The sequence below is a fragment of the Ixodes scapularis genome, unplaced genomic scaffold (assembly GCF_016920785.2).
Source record: "Ixodes scapularis isolate PalLabHiFi unplaced genomic scaffold, ASM1692078v2 PGA_scaffold7__128_contigs__length_106722199, whole genome shotgun sequence".
Lineage (NCBI taxonomy): Eukaryota > Metazoa > Arthropoda > Arachnida > Ixodida > Ixodidae > Ixodes > Ixodes scapularis.
Window position 1 is genome coordinate 28,416,682 of NW_024609882.1, and position 25,008 is coordinate 28,441,689.

The window sequence follows — 25,008 nt, forward strand, 5'->3', positions numbered from 1 at the left end:
TCCTATGCGGCACGACGGGCCCTCCGGTACAAACTGCGCATGCGCTATCGCAGAAAACTCGCACTTGCGCAGTTTGTACCGCGGTGCCCATCGTGCACCGTATCGAATGTGCAAGAACGGTTCCCTAAAACGCTCTACTGCCCGAGGCGTGTTTCTTGCTTCTAGGACGAGCCCATCACATCGGCCACACAGAAGCTGTCCGCATACATGTTCATAGCATGAATAAATGTATAAAGAAAGCGTGTTTCAAACATGCTTGGGGCACGTGCGCAGGTACGGGGACGCGGACGAAGCGACCAGTCAATTTATTTCGGGGATCGACAAGAGGGTCTTCCTCGGTGTAGAGTTGAGCTTCGGGGCGTTCACGGAGTCGCTCCCGCTATTCTCCTGATCCAGTTCAACTGGGTCGACGTCCTGGCGAAGACGGATGGCTCCCGCGGCGCCCCGCACGTGTCGCCCCAGGACGTGCTGCCGGCGAGGACGTAGCGACCGTCACGTCGGGGGCACTGTAGCGGTCCCCCGGAATCGCCCTGAAAGAGCACGCCGTTAGTCTTGTTTCGGGGGACCATGCACAGTCGCGGACAACATAAGCTGAACCAAGGTAAAACGAAAAAAAGCACGTTTTTTTTTAGTAAAATTAAATAAATCAAATTGATTCGATTGGTATCAGGTTTATTTGATTTAATCAGACTTTTTTTATTTTAATGGGAGTAATTTTATTCAAAAACCTGTAGCTATAAAATAGTTTTTTTTTTCAGCGCCAGATGTGTTTTAGACCGGGGAGATTGAGTTGATCAACCCGTCCGATAACAGAAAACAATTCGTAATAAATATAACTGGGAATTCAAAGTACAGTTTAATTAACGACGGTTGAACTGTTTATTGGGTAAACCCCGCCATAGTAGTAAAAAAAAAGCTCGATTCTTGTTTTTTTTTTTTTTTTTTTGCAGAGTGAAAAAGTTTCATTAATATTTTTCTTTCGCGTTCTGATTTGTTTTGTCATAGGTCATTACTTTTTTAGATCTCGTTTATTTTGCGCTCTGATTTCCCTGCAATAGGACGTTACGAAACTTGCGAACGAAGTGAAACGTAGAAAGCAAGCTCAATGTTCCGATTTGCCCAGAAGACCACTGCATGGTGTGCTCGTGTTCTACCTTACATATATCTTTATTGTTTGACGATTATTTTATTTACATACAACACAACTGCACATAAAAAATCGTCAAGTTGTAGTCAACACGTAAATAAATAAAAAACAAATATATATTTTTGGGGTTATGTTTTCGTGGGAAATGTTTCCGCACTCGTTTCCAATATACGAGCTGGACCGAGTTCACGCTGGACGCTGAAGAAGCCCTCGTGTTCAGCACCTGCTGCCAGTGCGCGCCGAAGCAGCTCCTATACTTCGTTTCAGCTTCAGTCCAGACGCAGCCAACGCTACAAGTGCGAGCTGCGGGCTTTCAGCGTCCCTGCCAAGCACGCGCGAGCTCGTGCAGTGCAGGCACTGTTTAGGGCCACATGCTCGTGCTTGTACCATCGGCTACGTCTGGACTTAGGCTGAAACGAAGCATAGATGGCACACATTTGAATCAGGTTCCCTGGCATGCGAATTTTTTTTCTTTTTATTTCTTTCGAAATGAGCCAAAATCATTGAAGCGAAACTGGGATAAACAGGAATGTGTGCTTATCGGACTAGCTTAGAGTCCTGTACTGCGGCCACCTTTACATTTTTTTTTTGTCTCGCATATGACCGATTTCAGATTAATAAGGCGTATTCACTGGACGCCATACTCGCGGGTGTTGTTTAGAGCGCATGCTCAGAACAAGCTCACAAAAATAGGTGGCCGAGGCGAGCAATCTTGATGGCGTGGAAAGCCCGTTAACGAGGTGCGGACGGTCGCCGCCAGCACGCGCTCAGCAGGCGCGCGCACACAGCTATGGCCGCCAGTGAATACTCCCTATTCGCCTATTCGCTCTTCGTCGAGTGAGTTGAAACGTGGTGGCGCTAGTGTGCAAATAGCTTCTAACCACTTCCGGTTCGGAACTATAGACGGCGTGTTTCGCAGTATCTGCGAAATAAAATATGCAGGCTATATTCTGTAAATGGCCACTTAAAGTGCTATCAGGCTTCAATCACCCTTACGATAAAAGAATGACCAGTAAAAAAAATTAGGAAATATACATGAACCGCAAGTGTGCAGGGGCTACCCAATAGACGACGCCACTGAGTTTGTGGCGAAACAAAAAGAGGGCGCATACCTTTTGGCAACGATGGATTCCCGGATATAGTCCGCCTTTCAGGCGAAATTATGTTAGGTATACTTTCTAAATTTGGCTCATTTCGAAAAAAAAAAAAAAAGAAGTTTTTTTATACGTTTGTAGTCCACTTCAATAATGACATTCTGGGCACTGCCAAGGTACCAAGGTACGCTATCTTAGCTTTGTCATCCTCTTTGTCATCTTTCATGGTTGCAAGTGCCCCTGTTCTTTTTTTTTTTTCTAGAGCGCAGTTTTTAGGCGGCAGTTTCCGGGTTCAGTGGCGTCGCCGTCGCCGTCGCCATCGGCGCAACCACTCGTTGCATTATGGGACGTTCCCCATAATAACGCCACACGTGACGTCACATGTTAGGTCAGGGGGGTAAAATTTTTCCACTAAATTTAACGAGAACATGTTTTCGCTAAATTTAGCGGGGAAATTGACGTCACGTGGACCTCAACACCAAATCAGTTTCCCCACTAAATTTAGCGGGAAAATGTTGGTAATTTTCCTGCTAAATGGGAGGGGAGCAGGAGAGGAAGAGGAGGAGAGGGGGCATTTCCTCCCCTCCGTACCCTCCCCTCCTCCTCAAGTGCTGCGCTCTAATTCGCCATTACAGGGAATTGAAAACCGTCTTTCATATTTTTCTTTTTCTAAATGATACGTAATTGTGTTGTGTGTATGCTTACACAGCCGGAAGTGAGTCAGCCTCGACGGGCGTCTGGTATCTCGGCTATACACAAAACAAATACAGCCAGTGCAGCACAACCGCCAACCTGGGGTCCGTTTAGCGTGCAGGACCAATACCACCTAGAAGACAAGGCCTGCGCATGACGTTTCGTCAGTAGATCCCCGACCCGCCCCAAGTGGCAAACACCCCGAAGCTTGACGAGAGTAGGGGCCGCGTCGCAACTACGTCGCATTCATTTGCGGCCGCAGCTGTGTGCGTGCCTGCTGAGCGCGAGCTGATAGCGAGCTTCCAAGTGCATTTGCGACGTGCACGCGAACGCTCCCTCGGCCAGGAGCGCGAGCTAGCACGCGCTCGTGGCTTTGAGACGCGCATTTCTAGCGCGCGCGCTCGTTCTGCGGTAGAACGCTTCGAAGCAGCTACCCGAGGTATAAACAGCGCCCTCGAAAATGGCGTCCAGTGTGAGCGTCCAGCGTCCAACGAAGGGCTTTTCAGTCCTTCGCGCAGCAGTAAGGCAATTTCGCTCATGCATTTGACGCTCCACGTGAACGTCTAACTTCATCGTATGATATTTGCAAGAGACACTCGGCGTGAGCATCTGTTTCATTATCTGTTACACAAACCACTGAAGCAGGCGATGGAGCAGACGATGTAGCAGACGATGTCGCTCATCCGGGCTAGCTAGGGGGCGCTGAGGGGATCTACTAGTGATGACGTTTAGAGGAGGAAACGCGCAGGCCTTGTGTTCTAGGTGGTATTGGCAGGACGCAGTAGTGATACACGACCACTGAATCCAGGATCCGCGAGTTCTGCAGCGCGAGCTTTCGCTCCCCGCGCTCCGAGCTGTGGGAAGTGAACACACACGGCCACCGATCCCTCCTCAAATGATACAGCTGATATTTAGTAAGCGAGTTAAAAAAAGAAAGAAAAATAAAAACGTAATGGAGTGCACGCGTCGTGGGCCTACCTCGCACGTGGACATGCCTCCTCGCATGGGACCAGCACAGATCATGGTGTTCTCCCGAACCCGTCTCTCATGCCTGTAGTACTTCTTGCAGACCGCGTGGCGGACAATGGGCAGGTCGACCTTCTGGAGGATGGCCGACAGCGAGGATCCCGGTACCGACGCTGCGCGTTCGAGAAGCCGGCACACATAAGAACCGACATCCATGTCTAAGAGGCGAACTAAGAAAAGAAATATTTGACAGTACTTTCTTTTTTAAACTACTATATTCCTATTTGAGTTTGCAAAATTTGCGAGGCGGGTGCTGATATCACATGGCGCAGTTCAGAAACCCGAAAGTCACGTTTATCACTTGGGATTGGAGTTTTCGGATTTTATTTTTGGTTAAAATCGTAGTTATGTATTGTAATTTATATTTGTTTAATATAAACGTGGAATTAATTAGTACTTAATATAAAGGTGGTATTCTTAAAGGGACACTGACACCCCCCAATATTTATTTTTAATTTTTTGCCAGGCGCTTCATTATGGTGTCGGAGGACTACCCAATTAATATTTTGCAACAGAGTACCGTATTTTTTTAATAAAGCCAAAAGACGCAACTGCTCGAAACCGAAACCGAAACCTGACGGAGGTCGGAGAAGTGGAGAGAAGAGAGTGGAGTGGCGGAAGTCACGTGGCTGCACCCGACCGTGTGTTTTTTTTTTCTTTTTTTTTTCTCCTTCCCGGTAGCAGACGACATGCGGCGTATGGGAACTGCTCGCCGTGGGATTCTTTTGCAGTTATGTTTGTTCCGCTCGTTGTTCTGTACTCCAAGATGAGTTGTTTTGTACATTGAGGAGTTGGAGATGAGTAGTGAGTGCCCGTGGTGAATTTTGATCGGCTCCGAAAAGAATACACCCAAGATGTTGCGTGAAGAGCTGGCTCACATGTCCCGCGTCCGAAACAGAAGTGGCATTGTGCGACAGAGTTTCCGAAAGATCAACGGGATCGGGACCAATGGCTGGCTGCAATTCCTGTAGACCATTTACGGGCGCCTCGGGAAGCGGACGGTACCTGATTTATATGCTCCTTGCATTTTGTGGAAAGTGATTACGTTGAGTTCGCAGGTGTCAAAAAGGAAATCCCATACCATTTAATTCAGCGACGTGTCGTCCACAAAATTTGTTTCTTATTTTTTGTTTTTGTTTCTTCAGTAATAATTGTAAAAAAAAAAAAGAAATGTAGACATCAAAAGTATTTAGAGAAAAAAAAAAAAAAGAGGGTTTCACGGGGGATGGAACCAGGCTCTACCGCGTGTGAAGGGGACGTCTTTCCCACTGAGCTACTGGGGCATATCGAAATGGGGTATCTCTTTCCTTAGTAATAATTTAGCCGATAAACTGTAAGTTGAAAAGTTTGCTGCCGATTTTCCTCTAGCAAAAGCACTCCCGGGTCGAAGTCGGGATGCACCACGCATTGGCGACATTCTCACCTAGTAAAGAAATCGTACGCGTGCATATTCCACTCGAAGTAGACACGTCGCGCTTGACGTTTGCGCGAGCGATGTCTTCAGCCACGAGAAGGGAGCGACGGCTCGGCGACGTCTTCGTGCAAATCGGCTTGGTGGTCGGGCGTGTCGTACGGGATGAATACCAATTCTTTTGACCAGTCCCAAATTTCTCTTTTAAAGGCAGACAAAATTCGCCGGTACCGCGAACGACAGTTCTGAAATAGAGGTCCCACGCCCGTCGTCCGCTGCCATCGCCGTCCCTGCGAGTCCCACGATACGCGAAACGACGCACGCACAGAATGCTTCCGGTTGTCTGTGGAACTTTTTTTTCAATCAACGTATTTGCAGCTTTTTAGAAGCCACAAAAATGGGTTTTATATTTTTTTATATTTTTAATATTGAGTGTGTGCCTTCAGTGACCTACGACTTTGATTAAATTTGGTGGTCGCATCGATACCTTAGAAAACGGCCCGTGACCGCGGAAAAGAGAGTGAGCGAGACTCGAACCGGCCAGTTCTTGATCGGCAGTTTTCGGGCGGAAAGAAACCGAATTTCGAGCCGCAAATTCTGTTCTGGGTAGTTGAGCTCTCATATGTCACGTACAACTAAAAACCTCGGCGAGCATAAATACCCTGTCAGTGTCCCTTTAAACTTTACAAATTTGTCTGGAAAAAAATATGTGAGAGCTACACTAATACGAATATTGGGGGTGAGTCACATCTCCAGATTGACATAACAGGGGGGGGACAATCGTCGCGGTAAGTCGGCTAATTAATTAAATTGTGTTAGTTCACTTTTTAGTTGGTGAAAATAAATGGAATGAACGTATGGTTCCGATTAGAAATTTGCCGAGCATCGTCATAAACCACTAAATGGGTAAAATTCAGAAAGTCATTCAGAAAGTCATTCATAAAATTCAGAAAGTGCAAGGCTGGCGGTGTAAAAAAAAAAAACGCGAATCATAAGAGAAAGGAAAAACCGTGCGGGCGCGCTATCGCACCAGTAGCCTTGTGCCCGTTGCCCGAGCGGGAACTTCGGCGCAGCGCAGCTGCTTCCCACACGCTCCAAATCTTTCTAAAATTTACCGACTTGGGAATTTTTCATGACGCCCAGGAAGTTTTTAATTGGAAGCATACGCTTTACTTCTCTGATTAGAAGGTGAATTAACACATCTGAGGAAATTAGTCGACTTTTCATAATGATTCGCCCCTACGTCGTGTCTCCCCGCACGTCAAACTTACTTGCACAGACCGCATAAGTGGCTTTCGCAACTTTCTTTTTTTATAACAAATTTGTAATGCATGTAAAACTTCCCTGCGCAGGGCCGCGTTGTCTTTTGAGATATTTCCGGCATTAACGCTGGGTTCATTTTAATACTTCTTCGAATAATAATTGGAAAAAAATGATGATGTCGATGACAATGATATGAAGAAGAAGGTTAAGAGGAAGAAGTTTATTTTTCATCATTGATGGTGGGGACCGAGGGAAAAGGCTGCTATAAGCTGCTATATCAGTGGAAACTTGACGAGCCCTCGGCACCGGCATATTGGCAGACAGAGGAGGCAAGACTCGTGAGCGAAAGGTTGCTGAAAGCGTCACAAATACACACAAGGGGGAACGCGCAGGTACATAACCTACACTTAATAAGACACGCCAAGATGCGAGGACACCTTCGAAAAAAGAAAATACGGGAGTTACTGGAATCCGAAACAAACATAAAAAAATATTCAAACAGTAGCAACCAAAAAAAGCAAACATGAGCGTAAAAAAAAAAATAAAAAAAAATCATGAAGACGAGAGCTAGTGAAGTCGTCATATACAATCAAATTCAAGAGCGAAACGTGCATATAACAATAAAACATGTCGAATTTCAACGCAGACATCGATAGTATTTACGAGTCAGTTGGGGGAAAATACTAATAAGAAACAAAGTAGATATAAGGTGAAAAAAATGAAAATAAAGCGACAATAGAGCAATAAAATTTAAAAAGGAACAGAAAACGACAATAAGATAAGTACGAGTCTAAGGCATAAAAGCCGATGGCCAGAAAATGGTAACCGAATAGAGATATTTTGCCTGTCGTGACGTCACTTTTCCGCTGGAAGTATAGACGCGCGTCCGGCAAAAGTTTCATCGAAAAGCTCTCCGTCGTTACAGTTGACGTTTTAAATCAAGGTTATAGTCTACACATGTTAACATTATCGCCAGCCTCGTCGTTTCCGGTTCATAAGAGCAAGCTTGTCAACTCGTGTTTGCAGTTTGAAGGCATTACAGCTGATAGCCGGTGTAAGTCGTCAAACACGGAGAATATGTGTAGCCGCGGCACCTGCGCAAACTCGTCAGTTACGTGACGAAGTGGGTCCCGCTGTACGTATACCAAACAGGAACAATCTTCAAAAAAAAAGAACAAAAAAAAAAAAAAAAGACAACAACAAGAACAACAAAAACTTCGAGGCATCTGCTTGTTTTCCAAAGCGAAACAGTGAACGGAGTGAATCACTTCTACACCAGTTTCTTTTTTGTACACCTGCCGCTTTTAAACCGAAAAAGTATGGCATATTTCGGTTTAAACCGAATTTATAATCTAGTATCCGGCAGCTATAGTTTTGAGGAGGTTTTATGAAGTATACCGAGGTGCCTGAAGCTTTCGGGGTGTATACCGAGGAATCTGAACCCCATTCATAACTCGTAAGAATTAATGGTTCTTGTAACATATATATTGCTACATATAGTATTCAACGAAAGTGTCCTGGTATCAATACTATATCGTCACGCATCTTGCTTCGTGATTTGTCTTTCAACCTTGTTAATAGACCTCCAGTATACATGCTAAGAGTTCGTGCCGAAACAATGGCGGACTCTGATAGTTGGCGCAGCTGCTACTAGATGGCGCACCTTTCTTTAAGCGGGTTTATTGACCGCGGAGCGATGACAAAGTGTCCGAGACTCGCCATGCGCTGTTTTTATGTTTTTCTTTACGTTCTCAGCTTCTATTGTGGTGAACTTGAGCTTAGCAAAAAGAACTAAGACTCTGTTGAAAGCGATTATTTCGGGCAGGACTGCGTCAACTAGATTTACCATAGTTTTGTTTTGAGTAACGAATTATTATTACAGCGGGGCTGTTAAGGGCTAGTTTCCCCAGGATTGTGTCCCCCGCAAAAGAAATGAAGACACCGAACTCTGGACACCTACCGCCATCTATGAGCGACGGCGGTAAGCTACGCATCTGGTTGCCGCCGTCACTCATAGATGGCGGCAGCCTTTCCACTCTGGCTTGCCGACTTGCGGCCGGCCATTACTTTCCATTGTACAGCTCCACTGTTCTTCCTTCTTCACCAGAGTGGAAAGGCTGATAGTTTTTGTTGCGCTGAAAACTTCGTCTCGCGACTTCGAAATTTGCGCCATGAAAGCCGCCCATTATGTACATCTGTTCGTTTAAAAGTTCGTTTGAATGTTTCGTGGCACGTGGCAGGACGCTAAATCTACACGGCGCTGTAGTGATCGACAGATTTGAATTCACGTTCTTACGCTTAATCGGGAAATCGAACTGAAGCTGTCAAGGATATCTCTCCTGGACTTTGAGATGAGCAAGTACCGCGTCAGCGCTGATTACGACGCCCAGAACGCGGGTCCGACTGGAGCGTTGAATTTTTGCTAAAAGGTGGTCCCTCGCGATTTACGTCTGATTACCCCAGAGAAATGTCAGGTTGTCGCCGACCGCAGCCCTGTTGGCGTCAGAGTAGCTACTGCGAGAGACGCTGCAAGGTATCTCTCCAGCTTAACAGTTCACGGAAAAGCTTTGTCAGCAAGGAGCTTGGAGTCTTGGGACGCCGCGACGACTACGACACTCGCGTTCTCTCGTGCGTGTTTAAAAACAAATATATTTTTAGGGTTTTTACGTTTAATTGCCAAGTTAACGACATCCGACATCATGATACTCCGGTTTATGTCACGTCATTTGTTGCAATTTCGGGAGCACGTTCGATCGATGGGCAGCAGAAGACGCTAACCACACCAGTTAGAGATGCGCGTCCCATGGGACACCACCTATAGGAGACAAGGCCCGGGCCTTTCCCTCCCAAAACGTCCTTACTCGTGGATGCACGCAGCGGCGGCGACTACAGCTTGCGTCCGCATCGCCGCCAATCCGTCTTACAGCATCTCACAAAGAGCGCGACGCTCGCACGCGCGCGCCGACGCCAAGACGCACACACATTTGCCGCATTACGGAGACTCTGTTACACGGGCGTCAGCGTGTTTCCCGCTTTGGGACGGGTAGGGGAATCCACCAACGAGGATGTCACGTACTAACCTCTTCGTCTAGGAGTGGTATTGGTTTCGGGCACCGTAGAGCTTATTCAGACTTCCGGTATTCACTATATGTCAGCACAACTCGCCGCACAGCGCGCACCCTTAGTACTTTCGAGCCCGCTGCCAACCTGGCGCGCGCGGTGATAAACGTATACATATACGTGAGCAACCGCCACCATATACTCGCACGTTTGTCTTCTTGCGTAAATGGAAGAAAGTCAGGGCCGCTATAAAGTCTACGGGAATGTTTCGTTAACGCGTGTTATGAACCGTGGCGTCTTGTCTCAATGAGGCACGAACGTGTCTGACGCCATGGACGGAAGAACCTCAGTGGAAGTGTATATACTGGATTAAGCCTCACAGCGGCAGCCGACGTTTTATACGCGACTTAGCTTAACATCATAGAGCCGGGGTCACGCTACTAATGCATCCTGCAAAGGACAAACACAAATCTCCAAACACAGCAAGGTCGCGCACCAGTTGGAGATTTGTGTTTGTCCTTTGTTGCCCTTGTTCCCCTTGTACAGGGATTATTTTCGTCATTATTGTCCAGCTCGCTTGCACTTTTGCCTTTTCATTGCATTATCATCATGCTTATGTTACAAAATTTGGGGCGGTCGTATGCCAAGATTGTTACATTTTGTAGAATTCCCGTAACCAGCCAGTGGTCCGCGATATTCGTCCCCGAATTCTGCACTTTTGCCGGATTGAGTGGAAAAGAAGTCGAATAAAGTAGAAAACTCGAGGGCAGATATTTCTGAACACGGGCTGGTTTCGCGAATTCTACGAAGTGGAACGGTCTTGGCTTACTACCGTCTCAAAGTTTGTAATATAAACATATATCTAAATTACAGTAATTAAAAAGGTTAATGAACGAATTTTAACTAACCTGATAATAGCGATGGTTATATTACCATCTATTGTCTGCTGAACCATATAAACATGCAGTGAAAACCGCATTCATATAACTTTTCCCCCCTTTATTTAAAAATTTGGTGCAGTCAAACAAAAGAAAACACCCTGCATATTTTTTTCTATAGGTGACAGTGTTTGGTATGGACTTTTGCTTTGGTAACGGTTTTTGTTCCAACTTTTTCTCTCCCTAATGCTGCTAGGTATGAAATTTTTGAATGACTAATAATGCTTGTTATGAACGTTTGCTTTGGCTAACTGTGTTTGTTATAGACTTTAGCTAAGTAAGGAACATTGTTATGAACTTTTGCTATGGCTAGCAATGTCTGTTCTGGACATCTGCTGCAGCTAATGGTGTTGTTATGAACTTTTGCTAGACTAACAACCTCTGTCAGAAACTTTTGCTGTTGCCACGGGTATATGCTATGGCCTTTAAGTTGTGGCCAATACTGCATTCCGTTGGAAGGAGCGGGGGCAATATGGTGACTGTGGAATTGCTCACTGTCTTGTGTATAGCCCCATCCGCTGGCGGTGCAGGTCTGACCGTCGAACTTCTGGTTCCTTTTGGGTAGGCAGATGGGCATCAGGGCCTTTTCCGTGCCCGTGAAGTTCAGCGGCGTCTCCAGCTCAAGGAGAGCGTAGTCATAGTCTAGAGTCGTCTCGTTGTAGCGAGGATGGATGAAGATCTGCAGTGGTGGAAATCAAAAATCGCAAATCGTGTTGAGAATTCGAAGACACGTGTAAGTATTTTGTGTCGTTGTCTTCGTGTCTCGGTCCGTGTTTTTTCGGCACTTTATTTTACCCTTTGCACGTGTAAGTGAAAGATAGCTTCATCCCTTCGGGAGTTATAATGGAATCATAACTTTAGCTGAGCTGAGCCAACATTGCCTAGAATAATCAAACCCTAAGCACTAGAATTTCAGCGTCATCAGGGTGCCAAGTTTAGCGCAGACAGAGATTGAATAAGAGTGCTGCGGCGTCAGTATTTGGCTGGGTCTCTTGTTCAATCAGTACGCCAAGAGAGGGTTCGGGTCCAATTGCTGAGTTGGTGCTATCCTATAGCCAGCCGGCAACAGCCAGGCAGCGCCAGCAGAGTGAGAGCCCACGGTTATACGCCGTAGGCCGTATACTTTCCGGTTTTAGCCGAAAAACACCGATAAACAACCGCCGGTGTCGAAAATAAAAAATAGGTTAAAACCGAAAAATGCTGGATTTCAAACATTTTTGTACTAGCGGCAGTGCTTTTTTTTTTGTGTATTTTACCGAGCAAGTTTTATGTAGACGTTCGTCAAACACGTTTTTTTCTTGTTTTTTTTGTTTTTTAACGGTCGTTTTGGGGTGATTGTCAGCACATAGGCCTCTTAGTAATCGAGGTCTTTTTTTTTTTTTTTTTCTCTACAGTGCTGGGTTTTTTTACCTTTTGTTTATGTCCTCAAACGTTTTGCCTCATTATGCCCTTTTGTTGATTAAGCTGATTGTTGATTAAGCTGAAACGAAGTATACGTCACAATAATGAAGTATGAGTAACATTTTGTATCAGATGTAAATAAAATTTTACATTTTTGTCTTGATGATTGTTTGTTTCTATTCACGAATGTTTCGTCGATAAAGGCCGTTTTAAGCGTCTGCACGAGACAATTCACCGAAATGCACCGGTATTTTGAGAAGAAATAAACACCGAAAAATATCCGCCGATTTTTGACATAAATGAACACCGGAAAGTATCCGGCACAAGTACGTATACCCCGTCTCTTTGTAACTTAGCAAAGGGTGAGCGATAAGCCCCACATAGCGTGTCGACAACTTCGAACTGCTCAACGAGGTAGAGAGATAAACTCGTATCCCGTTCACCAGGCAAAAGTGACCCCCACTTGGCTGCCGCCATGCAGAATTTTGACTAGATACGTGACTGTACAAGATCCTGAGACTTTTACGCAAAACTGAGCCAAAATTTGTACTGCAATCGCTGTAAAAAAAGAAAAAAATGAGAACCTGTCTTTTTAGTACTGTCAGCCCAAGAGTTCAGTGTCTAGCTCCGATAAAATCCCAAAATACAGTATCGCCGCTGACGGCATCTAGCGGAGGCATTGCGAAACTGCCAGAATTTTTTCGTAGACGCAGATTTCGGACGTAACAAAAACGAAACATGACTTAACTCGTCGGTACTGTTATTGACGATCAATAAGCAATTATTTGTGCGCGGCACTTCGTTAAAATCTAGACGTAGAACTGTAAAGTCACGTGTCTAGTGGTCAAAAATGTACAACCTGGCGGCGGCCAATTGGGGGTCACTTTCAACTACCAGTTTATCGCTCTAAGGCCCTCTACCTCGTTGGATATGCGCTACGTATACGAAGGCAACGCACATATATTGGAGCATGACGCAGCGAAAATACGGATACTTCTTCGGTGTAAAAGCGCACTACGGTGATACGTAGTCACGTTCCGATTGGCACGCCAAGGCCAATCACGGCTTCCTGGCCTACCCAGTATCTCTTGCTTCAGACGCTAGGCTAAGCGGCGCCACCAGAGTAATAGCTCACCTTTGAACAATGCAGCCGCCACTTCCATGCACACCCAATATTTCTTATTTCAGTCGCTAGATAGCACTAAACCAAACAGCGCTGCAGGTTTATTACAGCATGATGACATTACGTGCATGTAAAAAAAGCTGTTCACAGGCTTTGGTTATTCTATTGGTGGTGTTAACTAAGCTCTCAACGAAGTAACAAAAAAAAAAAAAAAGAAACGCGGAAACACATTAGGTTTTCTGAAGTTTAGAAGTATACAAGCTGCAACGGAAATTTTTATTAAAATAAATTAATACTACATTTGATAACAAAGGGTTGAAAGCACATGATGGAAGGGGCAGACTGTCAAATGACTTCATTTTCCTAGTTCACAAAATTTTTCTTTCCTACGGTTTACGAAAATAGAAGAACACCAAGACATCTTTATAGAGGCATAAAACCTATTGACGAAGTGATGTTTCTTTTGAGCAGTAATAATATGTTGGCACAAGGCTTGTAGAGCCGATAAAACATATGATATAATCTCGGAAGTTTTGACACTGTGCCCATAACCACGTGAGGCTCCTCTCAACTACCATGCTTTGATGGAAATTAAAATATAAACCTACGTTTTTGACGGGGAACCTTTTCTCGGTGGGATCTTTCACCCTCACGTTGTATTCTCCGACAATAACTGTGTAGTTATCCGGAAAGGGAAATTGGCTGAAAAAGGCAGGAACATATTGTAAATACAACATTCACTGTACGCGTTGTAATAAATGCAATGCGCGCGATCTGGAGGCACCCGCCGTCGAAATCGACACGTTAGGAGCAAAATATACATACTGCCGAGCCCGATTACAACGAAGTCAACGGGAATCGGAAATCACTTCGCTACATCCGCTTCTTCGTTATATATGAACTCATACAAATAACTTCAAATGAAAGATAACCCGGGTTGTCATGGACACATGTTTATCAAGCCCGCAAGGAAGCGGGCGAGGCTTCCCTGCACGCGTCGTCTGCTACATCGGCGCCGCTGCTCGCCAATTGCCGAGAAGCTCCGTTCGAAAAACGATCCTGCTACGTACGGACCGTGTCGACAGCTGCGACGGCCCCGCGGAGGACGCCGGCGGTGGATGGCATTTTTTACGTTTATGCGCACTCCGCGTCGAGGATGGCACGCTTTTGATTCAAGACGATTGCCTTCGTCTTCCCCGTCGAGGTGAAGACGAAGTCGAGGATCGGGTCACGTGGTTTGTGGGCCGCGTTTGCAAAACGAGCTGCAGCATTCAAGGAATCAAAAACTTAACGCGTTCGCCCTTTGCAAACGTAGTTTCCGCACCACACTGGCCACGCGACTATCAAATGCAGGCGCACTTACTGCTCCCTCTCTAAATCTAGGCCAAACGACGGACGCGCATCATGGCCGCGCGTGTTTTTTTGCGTCTCCTCTTAATTGTTCCTGATTTTCGCCACGTTTTTAAAGCTGCGGGTGGACTACTTCTCTACCCCCTCGACTCATGGAGACTCCAAGTACCCCACGACCCGTCTACAGGACGCCTCGCATTCCAGTTGGACCGGTATTTCTTCGTCTTTCTCCAGCTGGGTCGCCGTTAGGGCTACTTTGACGAGGCCTAGCCGGCGTAATCACTCTTCTTCGGCTGAACCAGTTGTATGTCGCCAAACTTCCGTAAGGGACCTTACGAGCCACGCTCGTCGCCACCATATCATCTGGTGCCTTCTGCTCGCTGGCGATGTGTCGTCTAACCCCGGCCCGCTGCGTCCAGTCTGCGCCTGCTGCACGAAACGAATGCGGGACAACCAAGCCGCGCTCTTATGCGACTCTTGCGAAGGCTGGTTTCACCGCGGCTGCGTCCACTTATCCTTGAGTGAATACCGTCGGTTGGGCTCTTCCAGCGACCAGTGGCTCTGCTTGGTTTGCTCACTGCCGCAGTTCGCTGACGACATCTTTGAAGTTTCTACACCCACCCGTCCAAAAAACCGGTATATCCTGGAGCAAGTTCGCCCGACATATCCCTGAGCCGCAAGACAACGACATTAATAAGACAGCAACATTCTGGTACAACAACTGCCGGAGTGTAAAAAAACAAGATCCCGGACCTTCAGACGCTGGCGTCCTCGCTTCCACACTGCTCCACCATTCTGCTATTCGAGACGTGGCTCGATGCGAGTGTCGCCGACACCGAGCTACTTTCTCTCGACGCCTACACGGTGTTCCGCAGGGACAGAGGTGGGAGAGGTGGCGGAGTTCTCATGGCGATCCCGTCGAGTTTCCGCGTCAATCGCCGGTGCGACCTTGAGCATAAGGACCTTGAGGCACTCTTTGTTGAGTTCTTCATTCCCCGTTAAACCATCCTCGTGTGTTGCGTTTACTGCCCGCCCTCTTCACGTGAAAAAGCCTACAGACTTCTCGACAGTTCCCTGGAGGCTGCTGCTTCAAAGCCTTACGTGAATACCCTTATCTTCGGCGACTTCAACTGCCACGTAGACTGGTGCTCCCACGAGGTTCCTGTCCCTCGTGACAACACGGACGATGTGCTCCTCGAGACCACGACTGCTGCGGGCCTGGTCCAGGTGTGTCAGCAGCCGTCGTATACGTCCCGCGAGGGTGTACCGAGTTTTCTCGACCTCGTATTCACATCCGACGCAACACGCATAGAGCTTGTGGAGACTTCCGAAGGCCTCCACGGCAGCGACCATCTGGCCGTGGAGCTACGTTATGCAGTCTCCCTGCCCCGTACTGGGCATCACGCTCTTAGGTTGTGGAGGTTCCTGCAGCTGGACTTCGGGCACATGGCTCAGCTGGCCCACCTGACGCCATGGTGCATGACCACCACCGGTTCAGACTGGTCATCGAATTACGATCTCTGGTGTGATTTCATGTTCGCAATCCAGAAGGAGTGTGTGCCCTGCTCCACACACTCATCGAAACGAAAACGTCTGCCATGGATCACGCCCGACATCATAAAGGCAGCCCGAACCAAGCGGATATTGTTTCGGAGGGCACACCGATCTCATTGCCCAGCCGCCCTACGATTGGCGAAGGAGCACCAGCGGACGCTGAAGGCTGCTATCTACGTCTCCCACCAGCAGTATGTTCGCGACATTGCAGAAAGAGCCAAGACCGATCCAAAGGTCTTCTGGACCTTCATTAGCCAACTGCGTTCTACGTCACAGCGACCGAGTTTTACCATCAGTGGTCGCGCAGCTAACTCCCCACAAGAAATAGCCAACCTCTTTGCTTACCATTTTGCTTCTATTAACAACAACAGTCCGCCTCCGAGTTCCTCGGGATTCACAGCACCAAATGTATGTCAACCGGAACTATCTGCACCACAACCCCTGCCTGTGTATGCAGATGACGTTCGACAAGAACTTTCCAGGGTGCTGTTTTCAGAGAAAACACTGCAGGAGGCACTCGCCAAAATCAAGAACTCTTGCAGTCCTGGGCCAGATGGGGTCGCTCCCATTTGGTCTAAGCTGTTCTGCTCGCATGTTCTTCCAACCACATCCAAGTTACTTCAGGGTCTACTAGACAGTGGGGTCGTCCCAGAAGCGTGGCAAGAAGCGCTGGTCACTCCACTCCGCAAGGGAAAGGGGAAGCCAGTGGACGAGCCAAGGCACTACCGTCCGGTTTCAATCACCTCAATTGTGTGCCGGACATTTGAGAGGGTTGTTAAAGCCCAACTTCTAAGCTACCTCGAAGAATCAAAATACTTCTCGGATAGTCAACACGGCTTTCGTAAGGGCCGCAGCTGTGAAACCGCCCTCTGAACCATAACACATTTAATCAGCGACAACATGGACAACCAAGGCACTTCGGACTTAATACAACTCGACCTTAGCAACGCATTCGACACCCTGAACATTCAACTCCTGCTGGAGAAGCTCGCCCATGCTGGGGTACAGGGCTCCTTATTTACCTGGGTCTCTGGCTTCCTGCGTAATCGCAGTCAACCGGTTCTGTACCACGGCACACACTCTGCACGGACACCCATCTCGTCTGGTGTTCCGCAGGGCTCGGTCCTTGGTCCGACTCTGTTCCTGCTCTATGCGAACGACATGCCACGCAGTGAGAAGTGTCTTCTGGTGCAGTACGCGGACGATACGTCAATTGTGGCGTCAGTTTCATCACAGTCTGACGCAGATCACCTCCAACTGTATCTTGCTGAGGTTGAGGACTGAACCACAGCGCAACACCTTCGTCTCAGTACCTCCAAGAGTGGTGTGATGCGCTTCACGAACAGTAAAAAACGCGACAAACACTCTTACACTGCCGGAGGTGCTCCTCTTGCTATTTCGGACCACCTGACTATATTGGGTGTCACCTTCTCGTGGAACCTGGACTTTTCCGCACATGTTGCAACTGTTGTTGCAACTGCCCGGAGGACTTTGGGTTTTGTTTCTCGAGTGACAAGGCCGAGTGGACCGGCGGCACTGCGCACACTTTATACTGCCCTGGTCCTACCCTCGTTAGAATGCTGCTGCGCAGTGTGGTCGCCTCCTCAACAACACCTCCTCGACCGCCTAGAAAGTGTACAGCGTCGTGCATCACGCATCATCTGTGCTCGGACCTCAGGCCATGCTGATATATCGTACCCCGCGAGGCTGAAGGTCCTTGGCTGGCGTCCTCTCGACCAGAGGCGAAGAATTTCGCGGGTCCGAGTGCTGTGCCATCTGCTCGACGGGTCACTTCCTGGCAACAGACTGTCCGCCCTCGTACGTGTCAGCAAAAGGACCGGGCAGCCTCAACCACTCCGTGGCAGGACTCTGCGACACAGCGAATCATTGTTGCCTGCGGCTATCAGGGACTTTTTGACCATACCATTGGCTGCCCGTAGTCCTTTGCCCAAGGAGCCTGAGGAGTCCCAGGCTCTCTGTAGAGTCTTCGCAGGACAAATGTCTTCGAGTCAGGGTTAGGCGCCGCTCGCGCACTTGCAGTGGAGTGGGACGGAGGGGGGGTGGGGCCGGGCCTTTTTGGGCCTCTTGCGACGCCTTGGGACCGGACGCACTGCTGCGGAGCTGGTCCTAGGGCGTCACGGGGGGCTTGGGGGCCGGTCTTGCCTCTCTCCGTCCTACTCGGTTGCGGGTGTGAACTGCGCTCTAATCTAAACTGGCGCAAACTTTCAGCTTTCTCACCCTGTATTTAGCTTCATTGTCATTATTTTATTTCCTTGTCGCATCTTATTTTAGTTTTGTGGACGTCATTTTGTGACTCTTATGTACACGGTGGCAGGCAAGCAGGCGCACAGGCCTAAGGGTTTTAACCTCTCTGCTTCGCCTTGCACGCTGCCGTGTACGTGCCTGATCTGTGCAAAATAAATCAAATCAAATCAAATCAAATCTCTCCGTCATCTCCGCCGGAACGTTGTCGCTAGCGCTCCGAACGCCCCTATCGGCATGCCACGACGGCCCCCAGGCGTGCGATGCGGAAAGCCGCTTCCCAGATAAGGAGGGGTGAGCAGACGACATTGCAGGGACTGCCGCCAGCGGCACTTCCTGCATCATCTGCAGCCTGTTCTGGGTGGCTCCTTGGTCGCGGCAGCAAAGTGCGTCAGTCCGAGACTTAATAAATTTTCCGAATTTTTGTCTTTTTTTTAATTATCACAAAATTTTTCTTCGCTGTATCGGCGGGAGCCGTTCCATTTCCTTCCCTAAAATCAGACACAAATGCATTGAAAATTGCAAACGGGAATGGGAAATCGTGATCGCTTCGCTGAAGCCGCCATTTCGTTATGGCCGACTTCGTTATAACCGGTCTCGACAGTATATTTATAATTAACTGATAAAATGTTGGGGCGTGGTTCGGTAAACCGAACGTTCACAAATCTACGAAGAATTAGTATTCAGAAGTTAATTTTGCGAGACTGGGTCTATCTCGGTGCATCCGAGTCAATGCGCAGTACCACCGAATCCATTTTGGCGGGTCCGAATCCCAGCCGAGCTGCCCGAAATTTGACAGGAGACTTATTACGGACAAGTATCACCGTGTAGCCGAGATTTTCCTGTTTCACGTGAAAAAAAGACTTTCCCACGGGCGTGCCAGACACCCCTCATTGGTTTCACACGCCATTTTTTACGCATTTTGCATCGAAAGAATATCAATGGAAACTCCAAGTTTTACCGCTTATTGCCTACTGACCCTAAATCCTGGGTCACACTGAGTATAGGGAGTATTCACTGGCGGCCATAGCTGTGTGCGCGAATGCTGAGCGCGTGCTGATGGCGAGCTTCCACAGTTCTTTTGCAACCTGCGTTCCTCACCACCAAGAGTGCCGGTCTTAGCGGCCTAATGATGTGAGCTCGTTCTGAGCATGCGCTCTAAACAGCACCCACAAATATGGCGTCCAGTGAACACTTCCTATACATTGTGCAAAAACCGTCTTCAGAGATCGGTCACCGTGATATCCGTGGTTCGAATAAAGCGCGCGAAGTTTTCTCCTCTATTTCGTTGTCACGCGGCATTCGAAGCACAAATCTCGTGGCGACTGGCGTTCGAATCCGTTTGCAGACTGTCTTTTGTATGTTAGCAGTGCGACTCCGCCTTTATTAATTATGCGGGCACGCGTAATTATATGCGTGCCCGCATATAATTATCTTTTCTGCAAACCCGCGTTTTTTTTTTTCACGATGTGTAAACAGCTAGTGCGACGGCTTAATGAACACTTCTCGCAAAGCCAGTAGTTTTGATTACGACCTTTTGGTTCCGAGAGGTAAGCAGAAAGAACCGGCGGTCGCTTGTTCGCGCTAACAGTGTCCGCTGTGTATGTGTACGTACGTATATACGTCAGAGAGCGAGCAATAAACATTAGAACGAACAGTAATAAAATCTGCTTGGTCGCAGTCTGTATGCGTTACTCACGGAAATATGCAGTGTGCCGCAGTGATGACATACTGTCTGTTTATGAGGGAGCCCCCGCAGAAGTGGGTGCTTGTTGTGTTCGGAGGAGTGAAGAGTCGGAGGGAGACCATCCAGGGAAACTCGAGTGGCTGGGTGTTCTCGCCTCCCACGATCCGGACAGTTCCGCCGGATGGGTTGGTGGTGCCACGGACTCCGCACGCTTAACACCGAGAAAAAAGAACGACAACAAAATGTTTTTATATTAGACACATGAATATACGTTTTTGCCTCCTTTTTTTTCCCCCTTCAGCTTTGATACACGTGTCCCACGTTGAAGTTAAAAAAAAATGTGTAGCACTTAGAGGTAACACCGAGACAGTATTGCGTGTGAATATAAAATACCTTGACGTCCGCTTGAAGAAGATAGCGTATTGGGAGAAAAGTGGTGGACACGGAAATTGAACATTGAAATTTGCAACCTGAGAACTTTAAAATGTATGCAGTTACATAAGTATTTCTTTCCTTTTTTAATAACAAGAGAACTACGTTCGTTTTAATTTTGTTCCTGTGCTTCTGTCGCGCTTTTAACGCCACCACGTTGTTTTGAAAGTCGTTAAAAACATATTTTGTCATATTTCGTGTCCAAATTCTCCTTAGGCACACATTTGATCACCTCTGAAGTATGCTGATAACGGTCGTTATAAACATCATGTTACATGTAGTAGAATAAATAAATGGGCGACCATGTTTGTTGGAAATATGAGCCGCGAACTAAGAAAGGGGTTCTGCACTTCAATTCTGCGCAATCCAAACTTCTTAAAAGGGGAACAGCATCCTGCCTAATGAGAGCCTCGCTGACAAAATCATGCCGCCATGTCGCGGATGAAGGCTTCCTCACGCAGGTGAATCGTCTAAAACGCGGAGGTTACCCTGATCGCTTCTTGGGGCAAGTAGCTGATAAGCTTCTTTCCAAGATGAAGAAAAAAAAGTGACGGCCATATTCCTTCCAGACAACTAACAAGTCCGGCGGTGATTGCCTACATTCATAATCTATCTCATAATCTAAAAAAAGTGGCGGCTCATCTTGAAGTGCCAGTGTGTTGTCGGCGCCACACAAGCTGTCTCATTTATGTTCAAAAAAAAAAAAAACGAAAAGGAAGAGGGTAAAGTGTGTCGAAAGAAACACGCTAAGCAATACGTGAGTGTGCAACGTCAGTGGTATATATAACATACCAATGAGTTGCGGGAAATCGTATGTGGGCCAAACGGGGCGTTGAATAAATGAGAGGGCCAGGGAACATGCCTGGTCAGTGAAACAGTCCCCGTCGGGCAATCTTGCGGTGCACTGTGATAGGTGCCCATGTGGCCCGGAATAGGAAAAAACAACAGTTCTGGGCAGATATGCAAACAAAACAGCGCGAGAAACACATGAGGCATTCCGCATAAGAGAGTAAGGGGAGAGTGTGTATTAGTGCGCCGTCACTGCACTTAACAGATAGTTTTTCTTTTTCAGCCAACACCCAGATAGACGGTATTAATAGTCAATGTTTGTTTCAATAAACCTTCAGTTGAGAGTGCGCTTCGTCTCTGACCCTTTCTTCGTCCTTGTGTATTCGGCGCTTTCCATTCAGCCATGTTACATGCCTTGCCTCAAGGAAAACAACACGAGAGCGACGAATTTTTAAGGGCTGTCCCCTATAACTTTGCACGGTAATAATTGCACGGGCTTTTTCTTCCAAACACATTCTCGATGTTTGCGATATGGACCGCCGAAAGGAAATTGTTCGTCCTCCCGTCGATGCTGCAGGCACACACGAAGCACCAATAATCGCATTCTACAAAACAGTTAAGGACAATGACAATGCCCACTTACCGGGTTTGGACATGCTCGCCGTTGCTACAGCGCCGAAGACGAGGAGTAGACTTGGAAAAATCACCATAGCGAACTTTTATACAGCTAGGGAAATTTTCCACAAAAAGATCGAACCTTCAGAGTCCCTTTCGATGGCTAAAACCGGATTAAAGTCAGGTGACACGCGACGAAGTGGCAACAAAATCGTAGCTTAACCGACTACCCTCTTTCCTCGTACACAAGCAGCTGTGTCACAACGATTCTATGATCAGCGCGTCCTTTCACATAACCACTTCAGGGAATTATGAACGAGCTCACAACGGAAGTAGTTTTTCGCACGTCGCGCCGTCGATTCAGGCAGGTGCGAACGCGAGCGCAGAGGTCTTCCTTCCCGAACGCGTCGTTCGCGTTTCCGAACCAGACATCGAGGCGCAGCTGAACCCGAGTAGGAGTGCAGTCTGACGGGCGCTCCCAGCCTCGACGACCGGAGACGGGGAATAGTACTGTCGCAAAAATGATAAAGGGGTGAACAAGAGCGTAGCTTTGAATGCCTCAAGCGTTATCTACAACGGGCGGGAAATTGCGAGCAGGCATGCCGCGCGCGTGCGGCATTGCGGCGGTTGTTTTATTATTTTGGTTTTTGTCGTCAGTTCCTGGTCGGCTGGGAAAACCGTTGCCGAGTCAACGCTGATTTTAGACGCTGCCGCTCCGCTCTGAAATGCGGCTGCGAGCGCGGCTTGGAACAATCAAATCGGCTGTACTCACGTATTTAACGACTGGACGATTAGTGATAACGTGGGGGATGATAAGCTTGACCCTGCCGCTTTTGTTGTGGTCGGGCGTTGTACCGGCGTGCTGTCGCGTTATCACTGTAGCTTGACGCACACTTTGTGACACTGTTGGCGCGAACGAGGGATCGTCGGGATTTTATAGTTTTTTTCCTCTCTGAAAACTAAAGTACTGGTTTGGTGAAAAATGTTATTTCGGGGCACTCACTTAAGCGGTAAAATTAGGTGCTGTTCAATACCCGGCTTGAGTGAATTGAGATCTAGTGCCGACGTCGTGTTCGCGCCAGCTGTGTTGCGTATACGTTAAAAGCCGCAGGTTGAAAGCCGTGATGCACCAACGAAATTCTCACCCTACACTTTTGTAAATGTCGTCACAACCCGAGGGCTCTCTATCCGCTTACATTACAAATGATCACAATGTTTGCACTGTTTCTCTCCGTCGCTTCTCATGCCCCTACATTCGAAGGAGAGAAACACTGAACGCACGTGTGCCGTCGCGCACTGTACCAGACATGAAACCGCGTGTTGTGAGGATTGCGCTTACCTAAAACTGAAATCCGCCTAGACATGATTTTATGATTTCACATATATTCTTTGAGCTATTTTTAGTTATCACTACTCCCACAATAATAACCACTAAAACCCTTACTCATATTTTTTTTTTTTGCGTTAAGGTAATTTTTGGACTTCTATTTGGCCGCACAAATAGCTTCAACTACTGGCCTCTCGCTCTGTCTAATATTAATTAAAGCTATTTTTTTCTTTTTAGTTATTTTGACCCTGAACGCGACCAATCTTATTTCGCTGCAAATCTTTGCGTTTGACCCGGGACTATAAATATATGTAATCGCAAATCTACAGATGAACGAACCGTACTTGATCGAATGAATCAACGTTTTACGAAACCGCCGAAAGCCAAAATATACGGCGGAGCCAGGTTTTGAACTCTGGCCCCCCCAATGTCGGTTGGACCATCTGCATATTCTCGAGTATTTTCCCTTGGAGACCACGCACTATTTTATTTTATTATTTTTTTTATTGATACTACCGGCCGCCGTGGTGCAGCCAAGGTAGGAAAGATACATTGATCAATGTTTACGATAAAGTAAGCACAAAATATAATAGCGCAGCAAAAAACAACACATCACTGACATAATTACGAACACATGCCTCATGCAGAGTACAAATATGATGATGAAATGTGCCCGTGATATATATATGTATATATGTACGGTCCCCGCTCGAAACGTCATAATAAACTTCGTATTAATAACTCTGACAGTAGGCATCTTTGACTTATTAACTTTTCCCGGTCCATTGTTTCACACACACACACACACACACACACACACACACACACACACACACACACACACACACACACACACACACACACACACACACACACACACACACACACACACACACACACACACACACACACACATACACATGCACACGCACACGCACACATATTATGTTTACATTTTACCCCATCCTTGTTTATATGTCTCAATAATTTCGGCTAAAAGAAAACGATTTTCGCCTTTTTGTTATATTCACTTTGATACAATAACTTTACATTCTAATCCTGTATAGCCCGTTTCTAAATAATTTGTTAGTGATCAATCTTCGTTCTATTGAATAGGCTGTCATTTAAAGCAGTTTTTTCCTTGCCATATTTCCTGCCCCCCCCCCCCCCCCCCCCCTCTTTCGCTCCTTCATGTTATGCGTTCTGTGGGAATGTTTTATTAAGGCTATAAACTTGTGCTTGTCCTCCTTTGTTGTCTCCGCCTCGGGTTTTAGCGTGCCGATTAACAACCAGCTCGCCTGCCTAGTAACGTTCTCTTGCACTTTAAATGTCCAACACTAGAGGATCTCTCACGCCTCAATTCTGTCTTCCTTCCGTTAATTAACACCGACCTCACCCCCCCCCCCCCCTCTTTTTCTCAACAGATTGCCGAATATGACCTCATCTAAGCGACAAACTATACTTTTATATTCCACTTTTTTCCTCCACTAATGCCACTACCGCGGGATTGCGTTTGAGAGCCGGATGTCCTGACGAGCACGTGTGCTCAAGTTTTTATTTTTGTTGCAACACCCATTAACCGGCGTCCCGTTGTAAATTCTCGAAACACCCCTAAAAATATATAACTACAAAAAAAAAAAAAAGACGCATTCAATTGAAATTGAGTTTATGAACGAAACGCCAATAAAACAGAAAATGTTTTTTTTTAAACGTCTTTTGTTAAACAAGCTCTCGCTCTTCGAATTCGCAAATAAAAACACGCGTACACACACACACATGCACAAACAAGTAAGCAAAAAGAAAAACAACCAGATAAAACCCGGAAATCTTGAAACA

The 25,008-nt window shown here is 47.0% G+C and overlaps 1 protein-coding gene across 1 annotated transcript; it reads right to left on the minus strand.

The window, feature by feature from the left end:
* Positions 1-244: 244 nt before the first annotated feature.
* On the minus strand, positions 245-22,408 carry LOC8039440 (plasma kallikrein). Its single transcript, XM_029969498.4, has 6 exons — positions 21,874-22,408; positions 20,022-20,220; positions 13,765-13,858; positions 11,128-11,311; positions 3,913-4,073; positions 245-530 (listed from the first exon to the last, which is right to left on the minus strand). Exons 1-6 carry the CDS (start codon positions 21,938-21,940, stop codon positions 363-365), a joined length of 873 nt encoding a protein of 290 aa, XP_029825358.3. The 5' UTR covers positions 21,941-22,408; the 3' UTR covers positions 245-362.
* Positions 22,409-25,008: the final 2,600 nt, after the last annotated feature.

Bases quoted from the DNA above. Each gene is read 5' to 3' on its own strand.
- LOC8039440 (XM_029969498.4), bottom strand. From the start codon at position 21,940: ATGGTGATTTTTCCAAGTCTACTCCTCGTCTTCGGCGCTGTAGCAACG. The intron at 11,312-13,764 runs GTAGGTTTATAT...CCACCACTGCAG, and splicing joins AAAGGTTCCCCGTCAAAAAC to ATCTTCATCCATCCTCGCTA. The intron at 531-3,912 runs GTAGGCCCACGA...GTGCTCTTTCAG, and splicing joins GAGGCATGTCCACGTGCGAG to GGCGATTCCGGGGGACCGCT.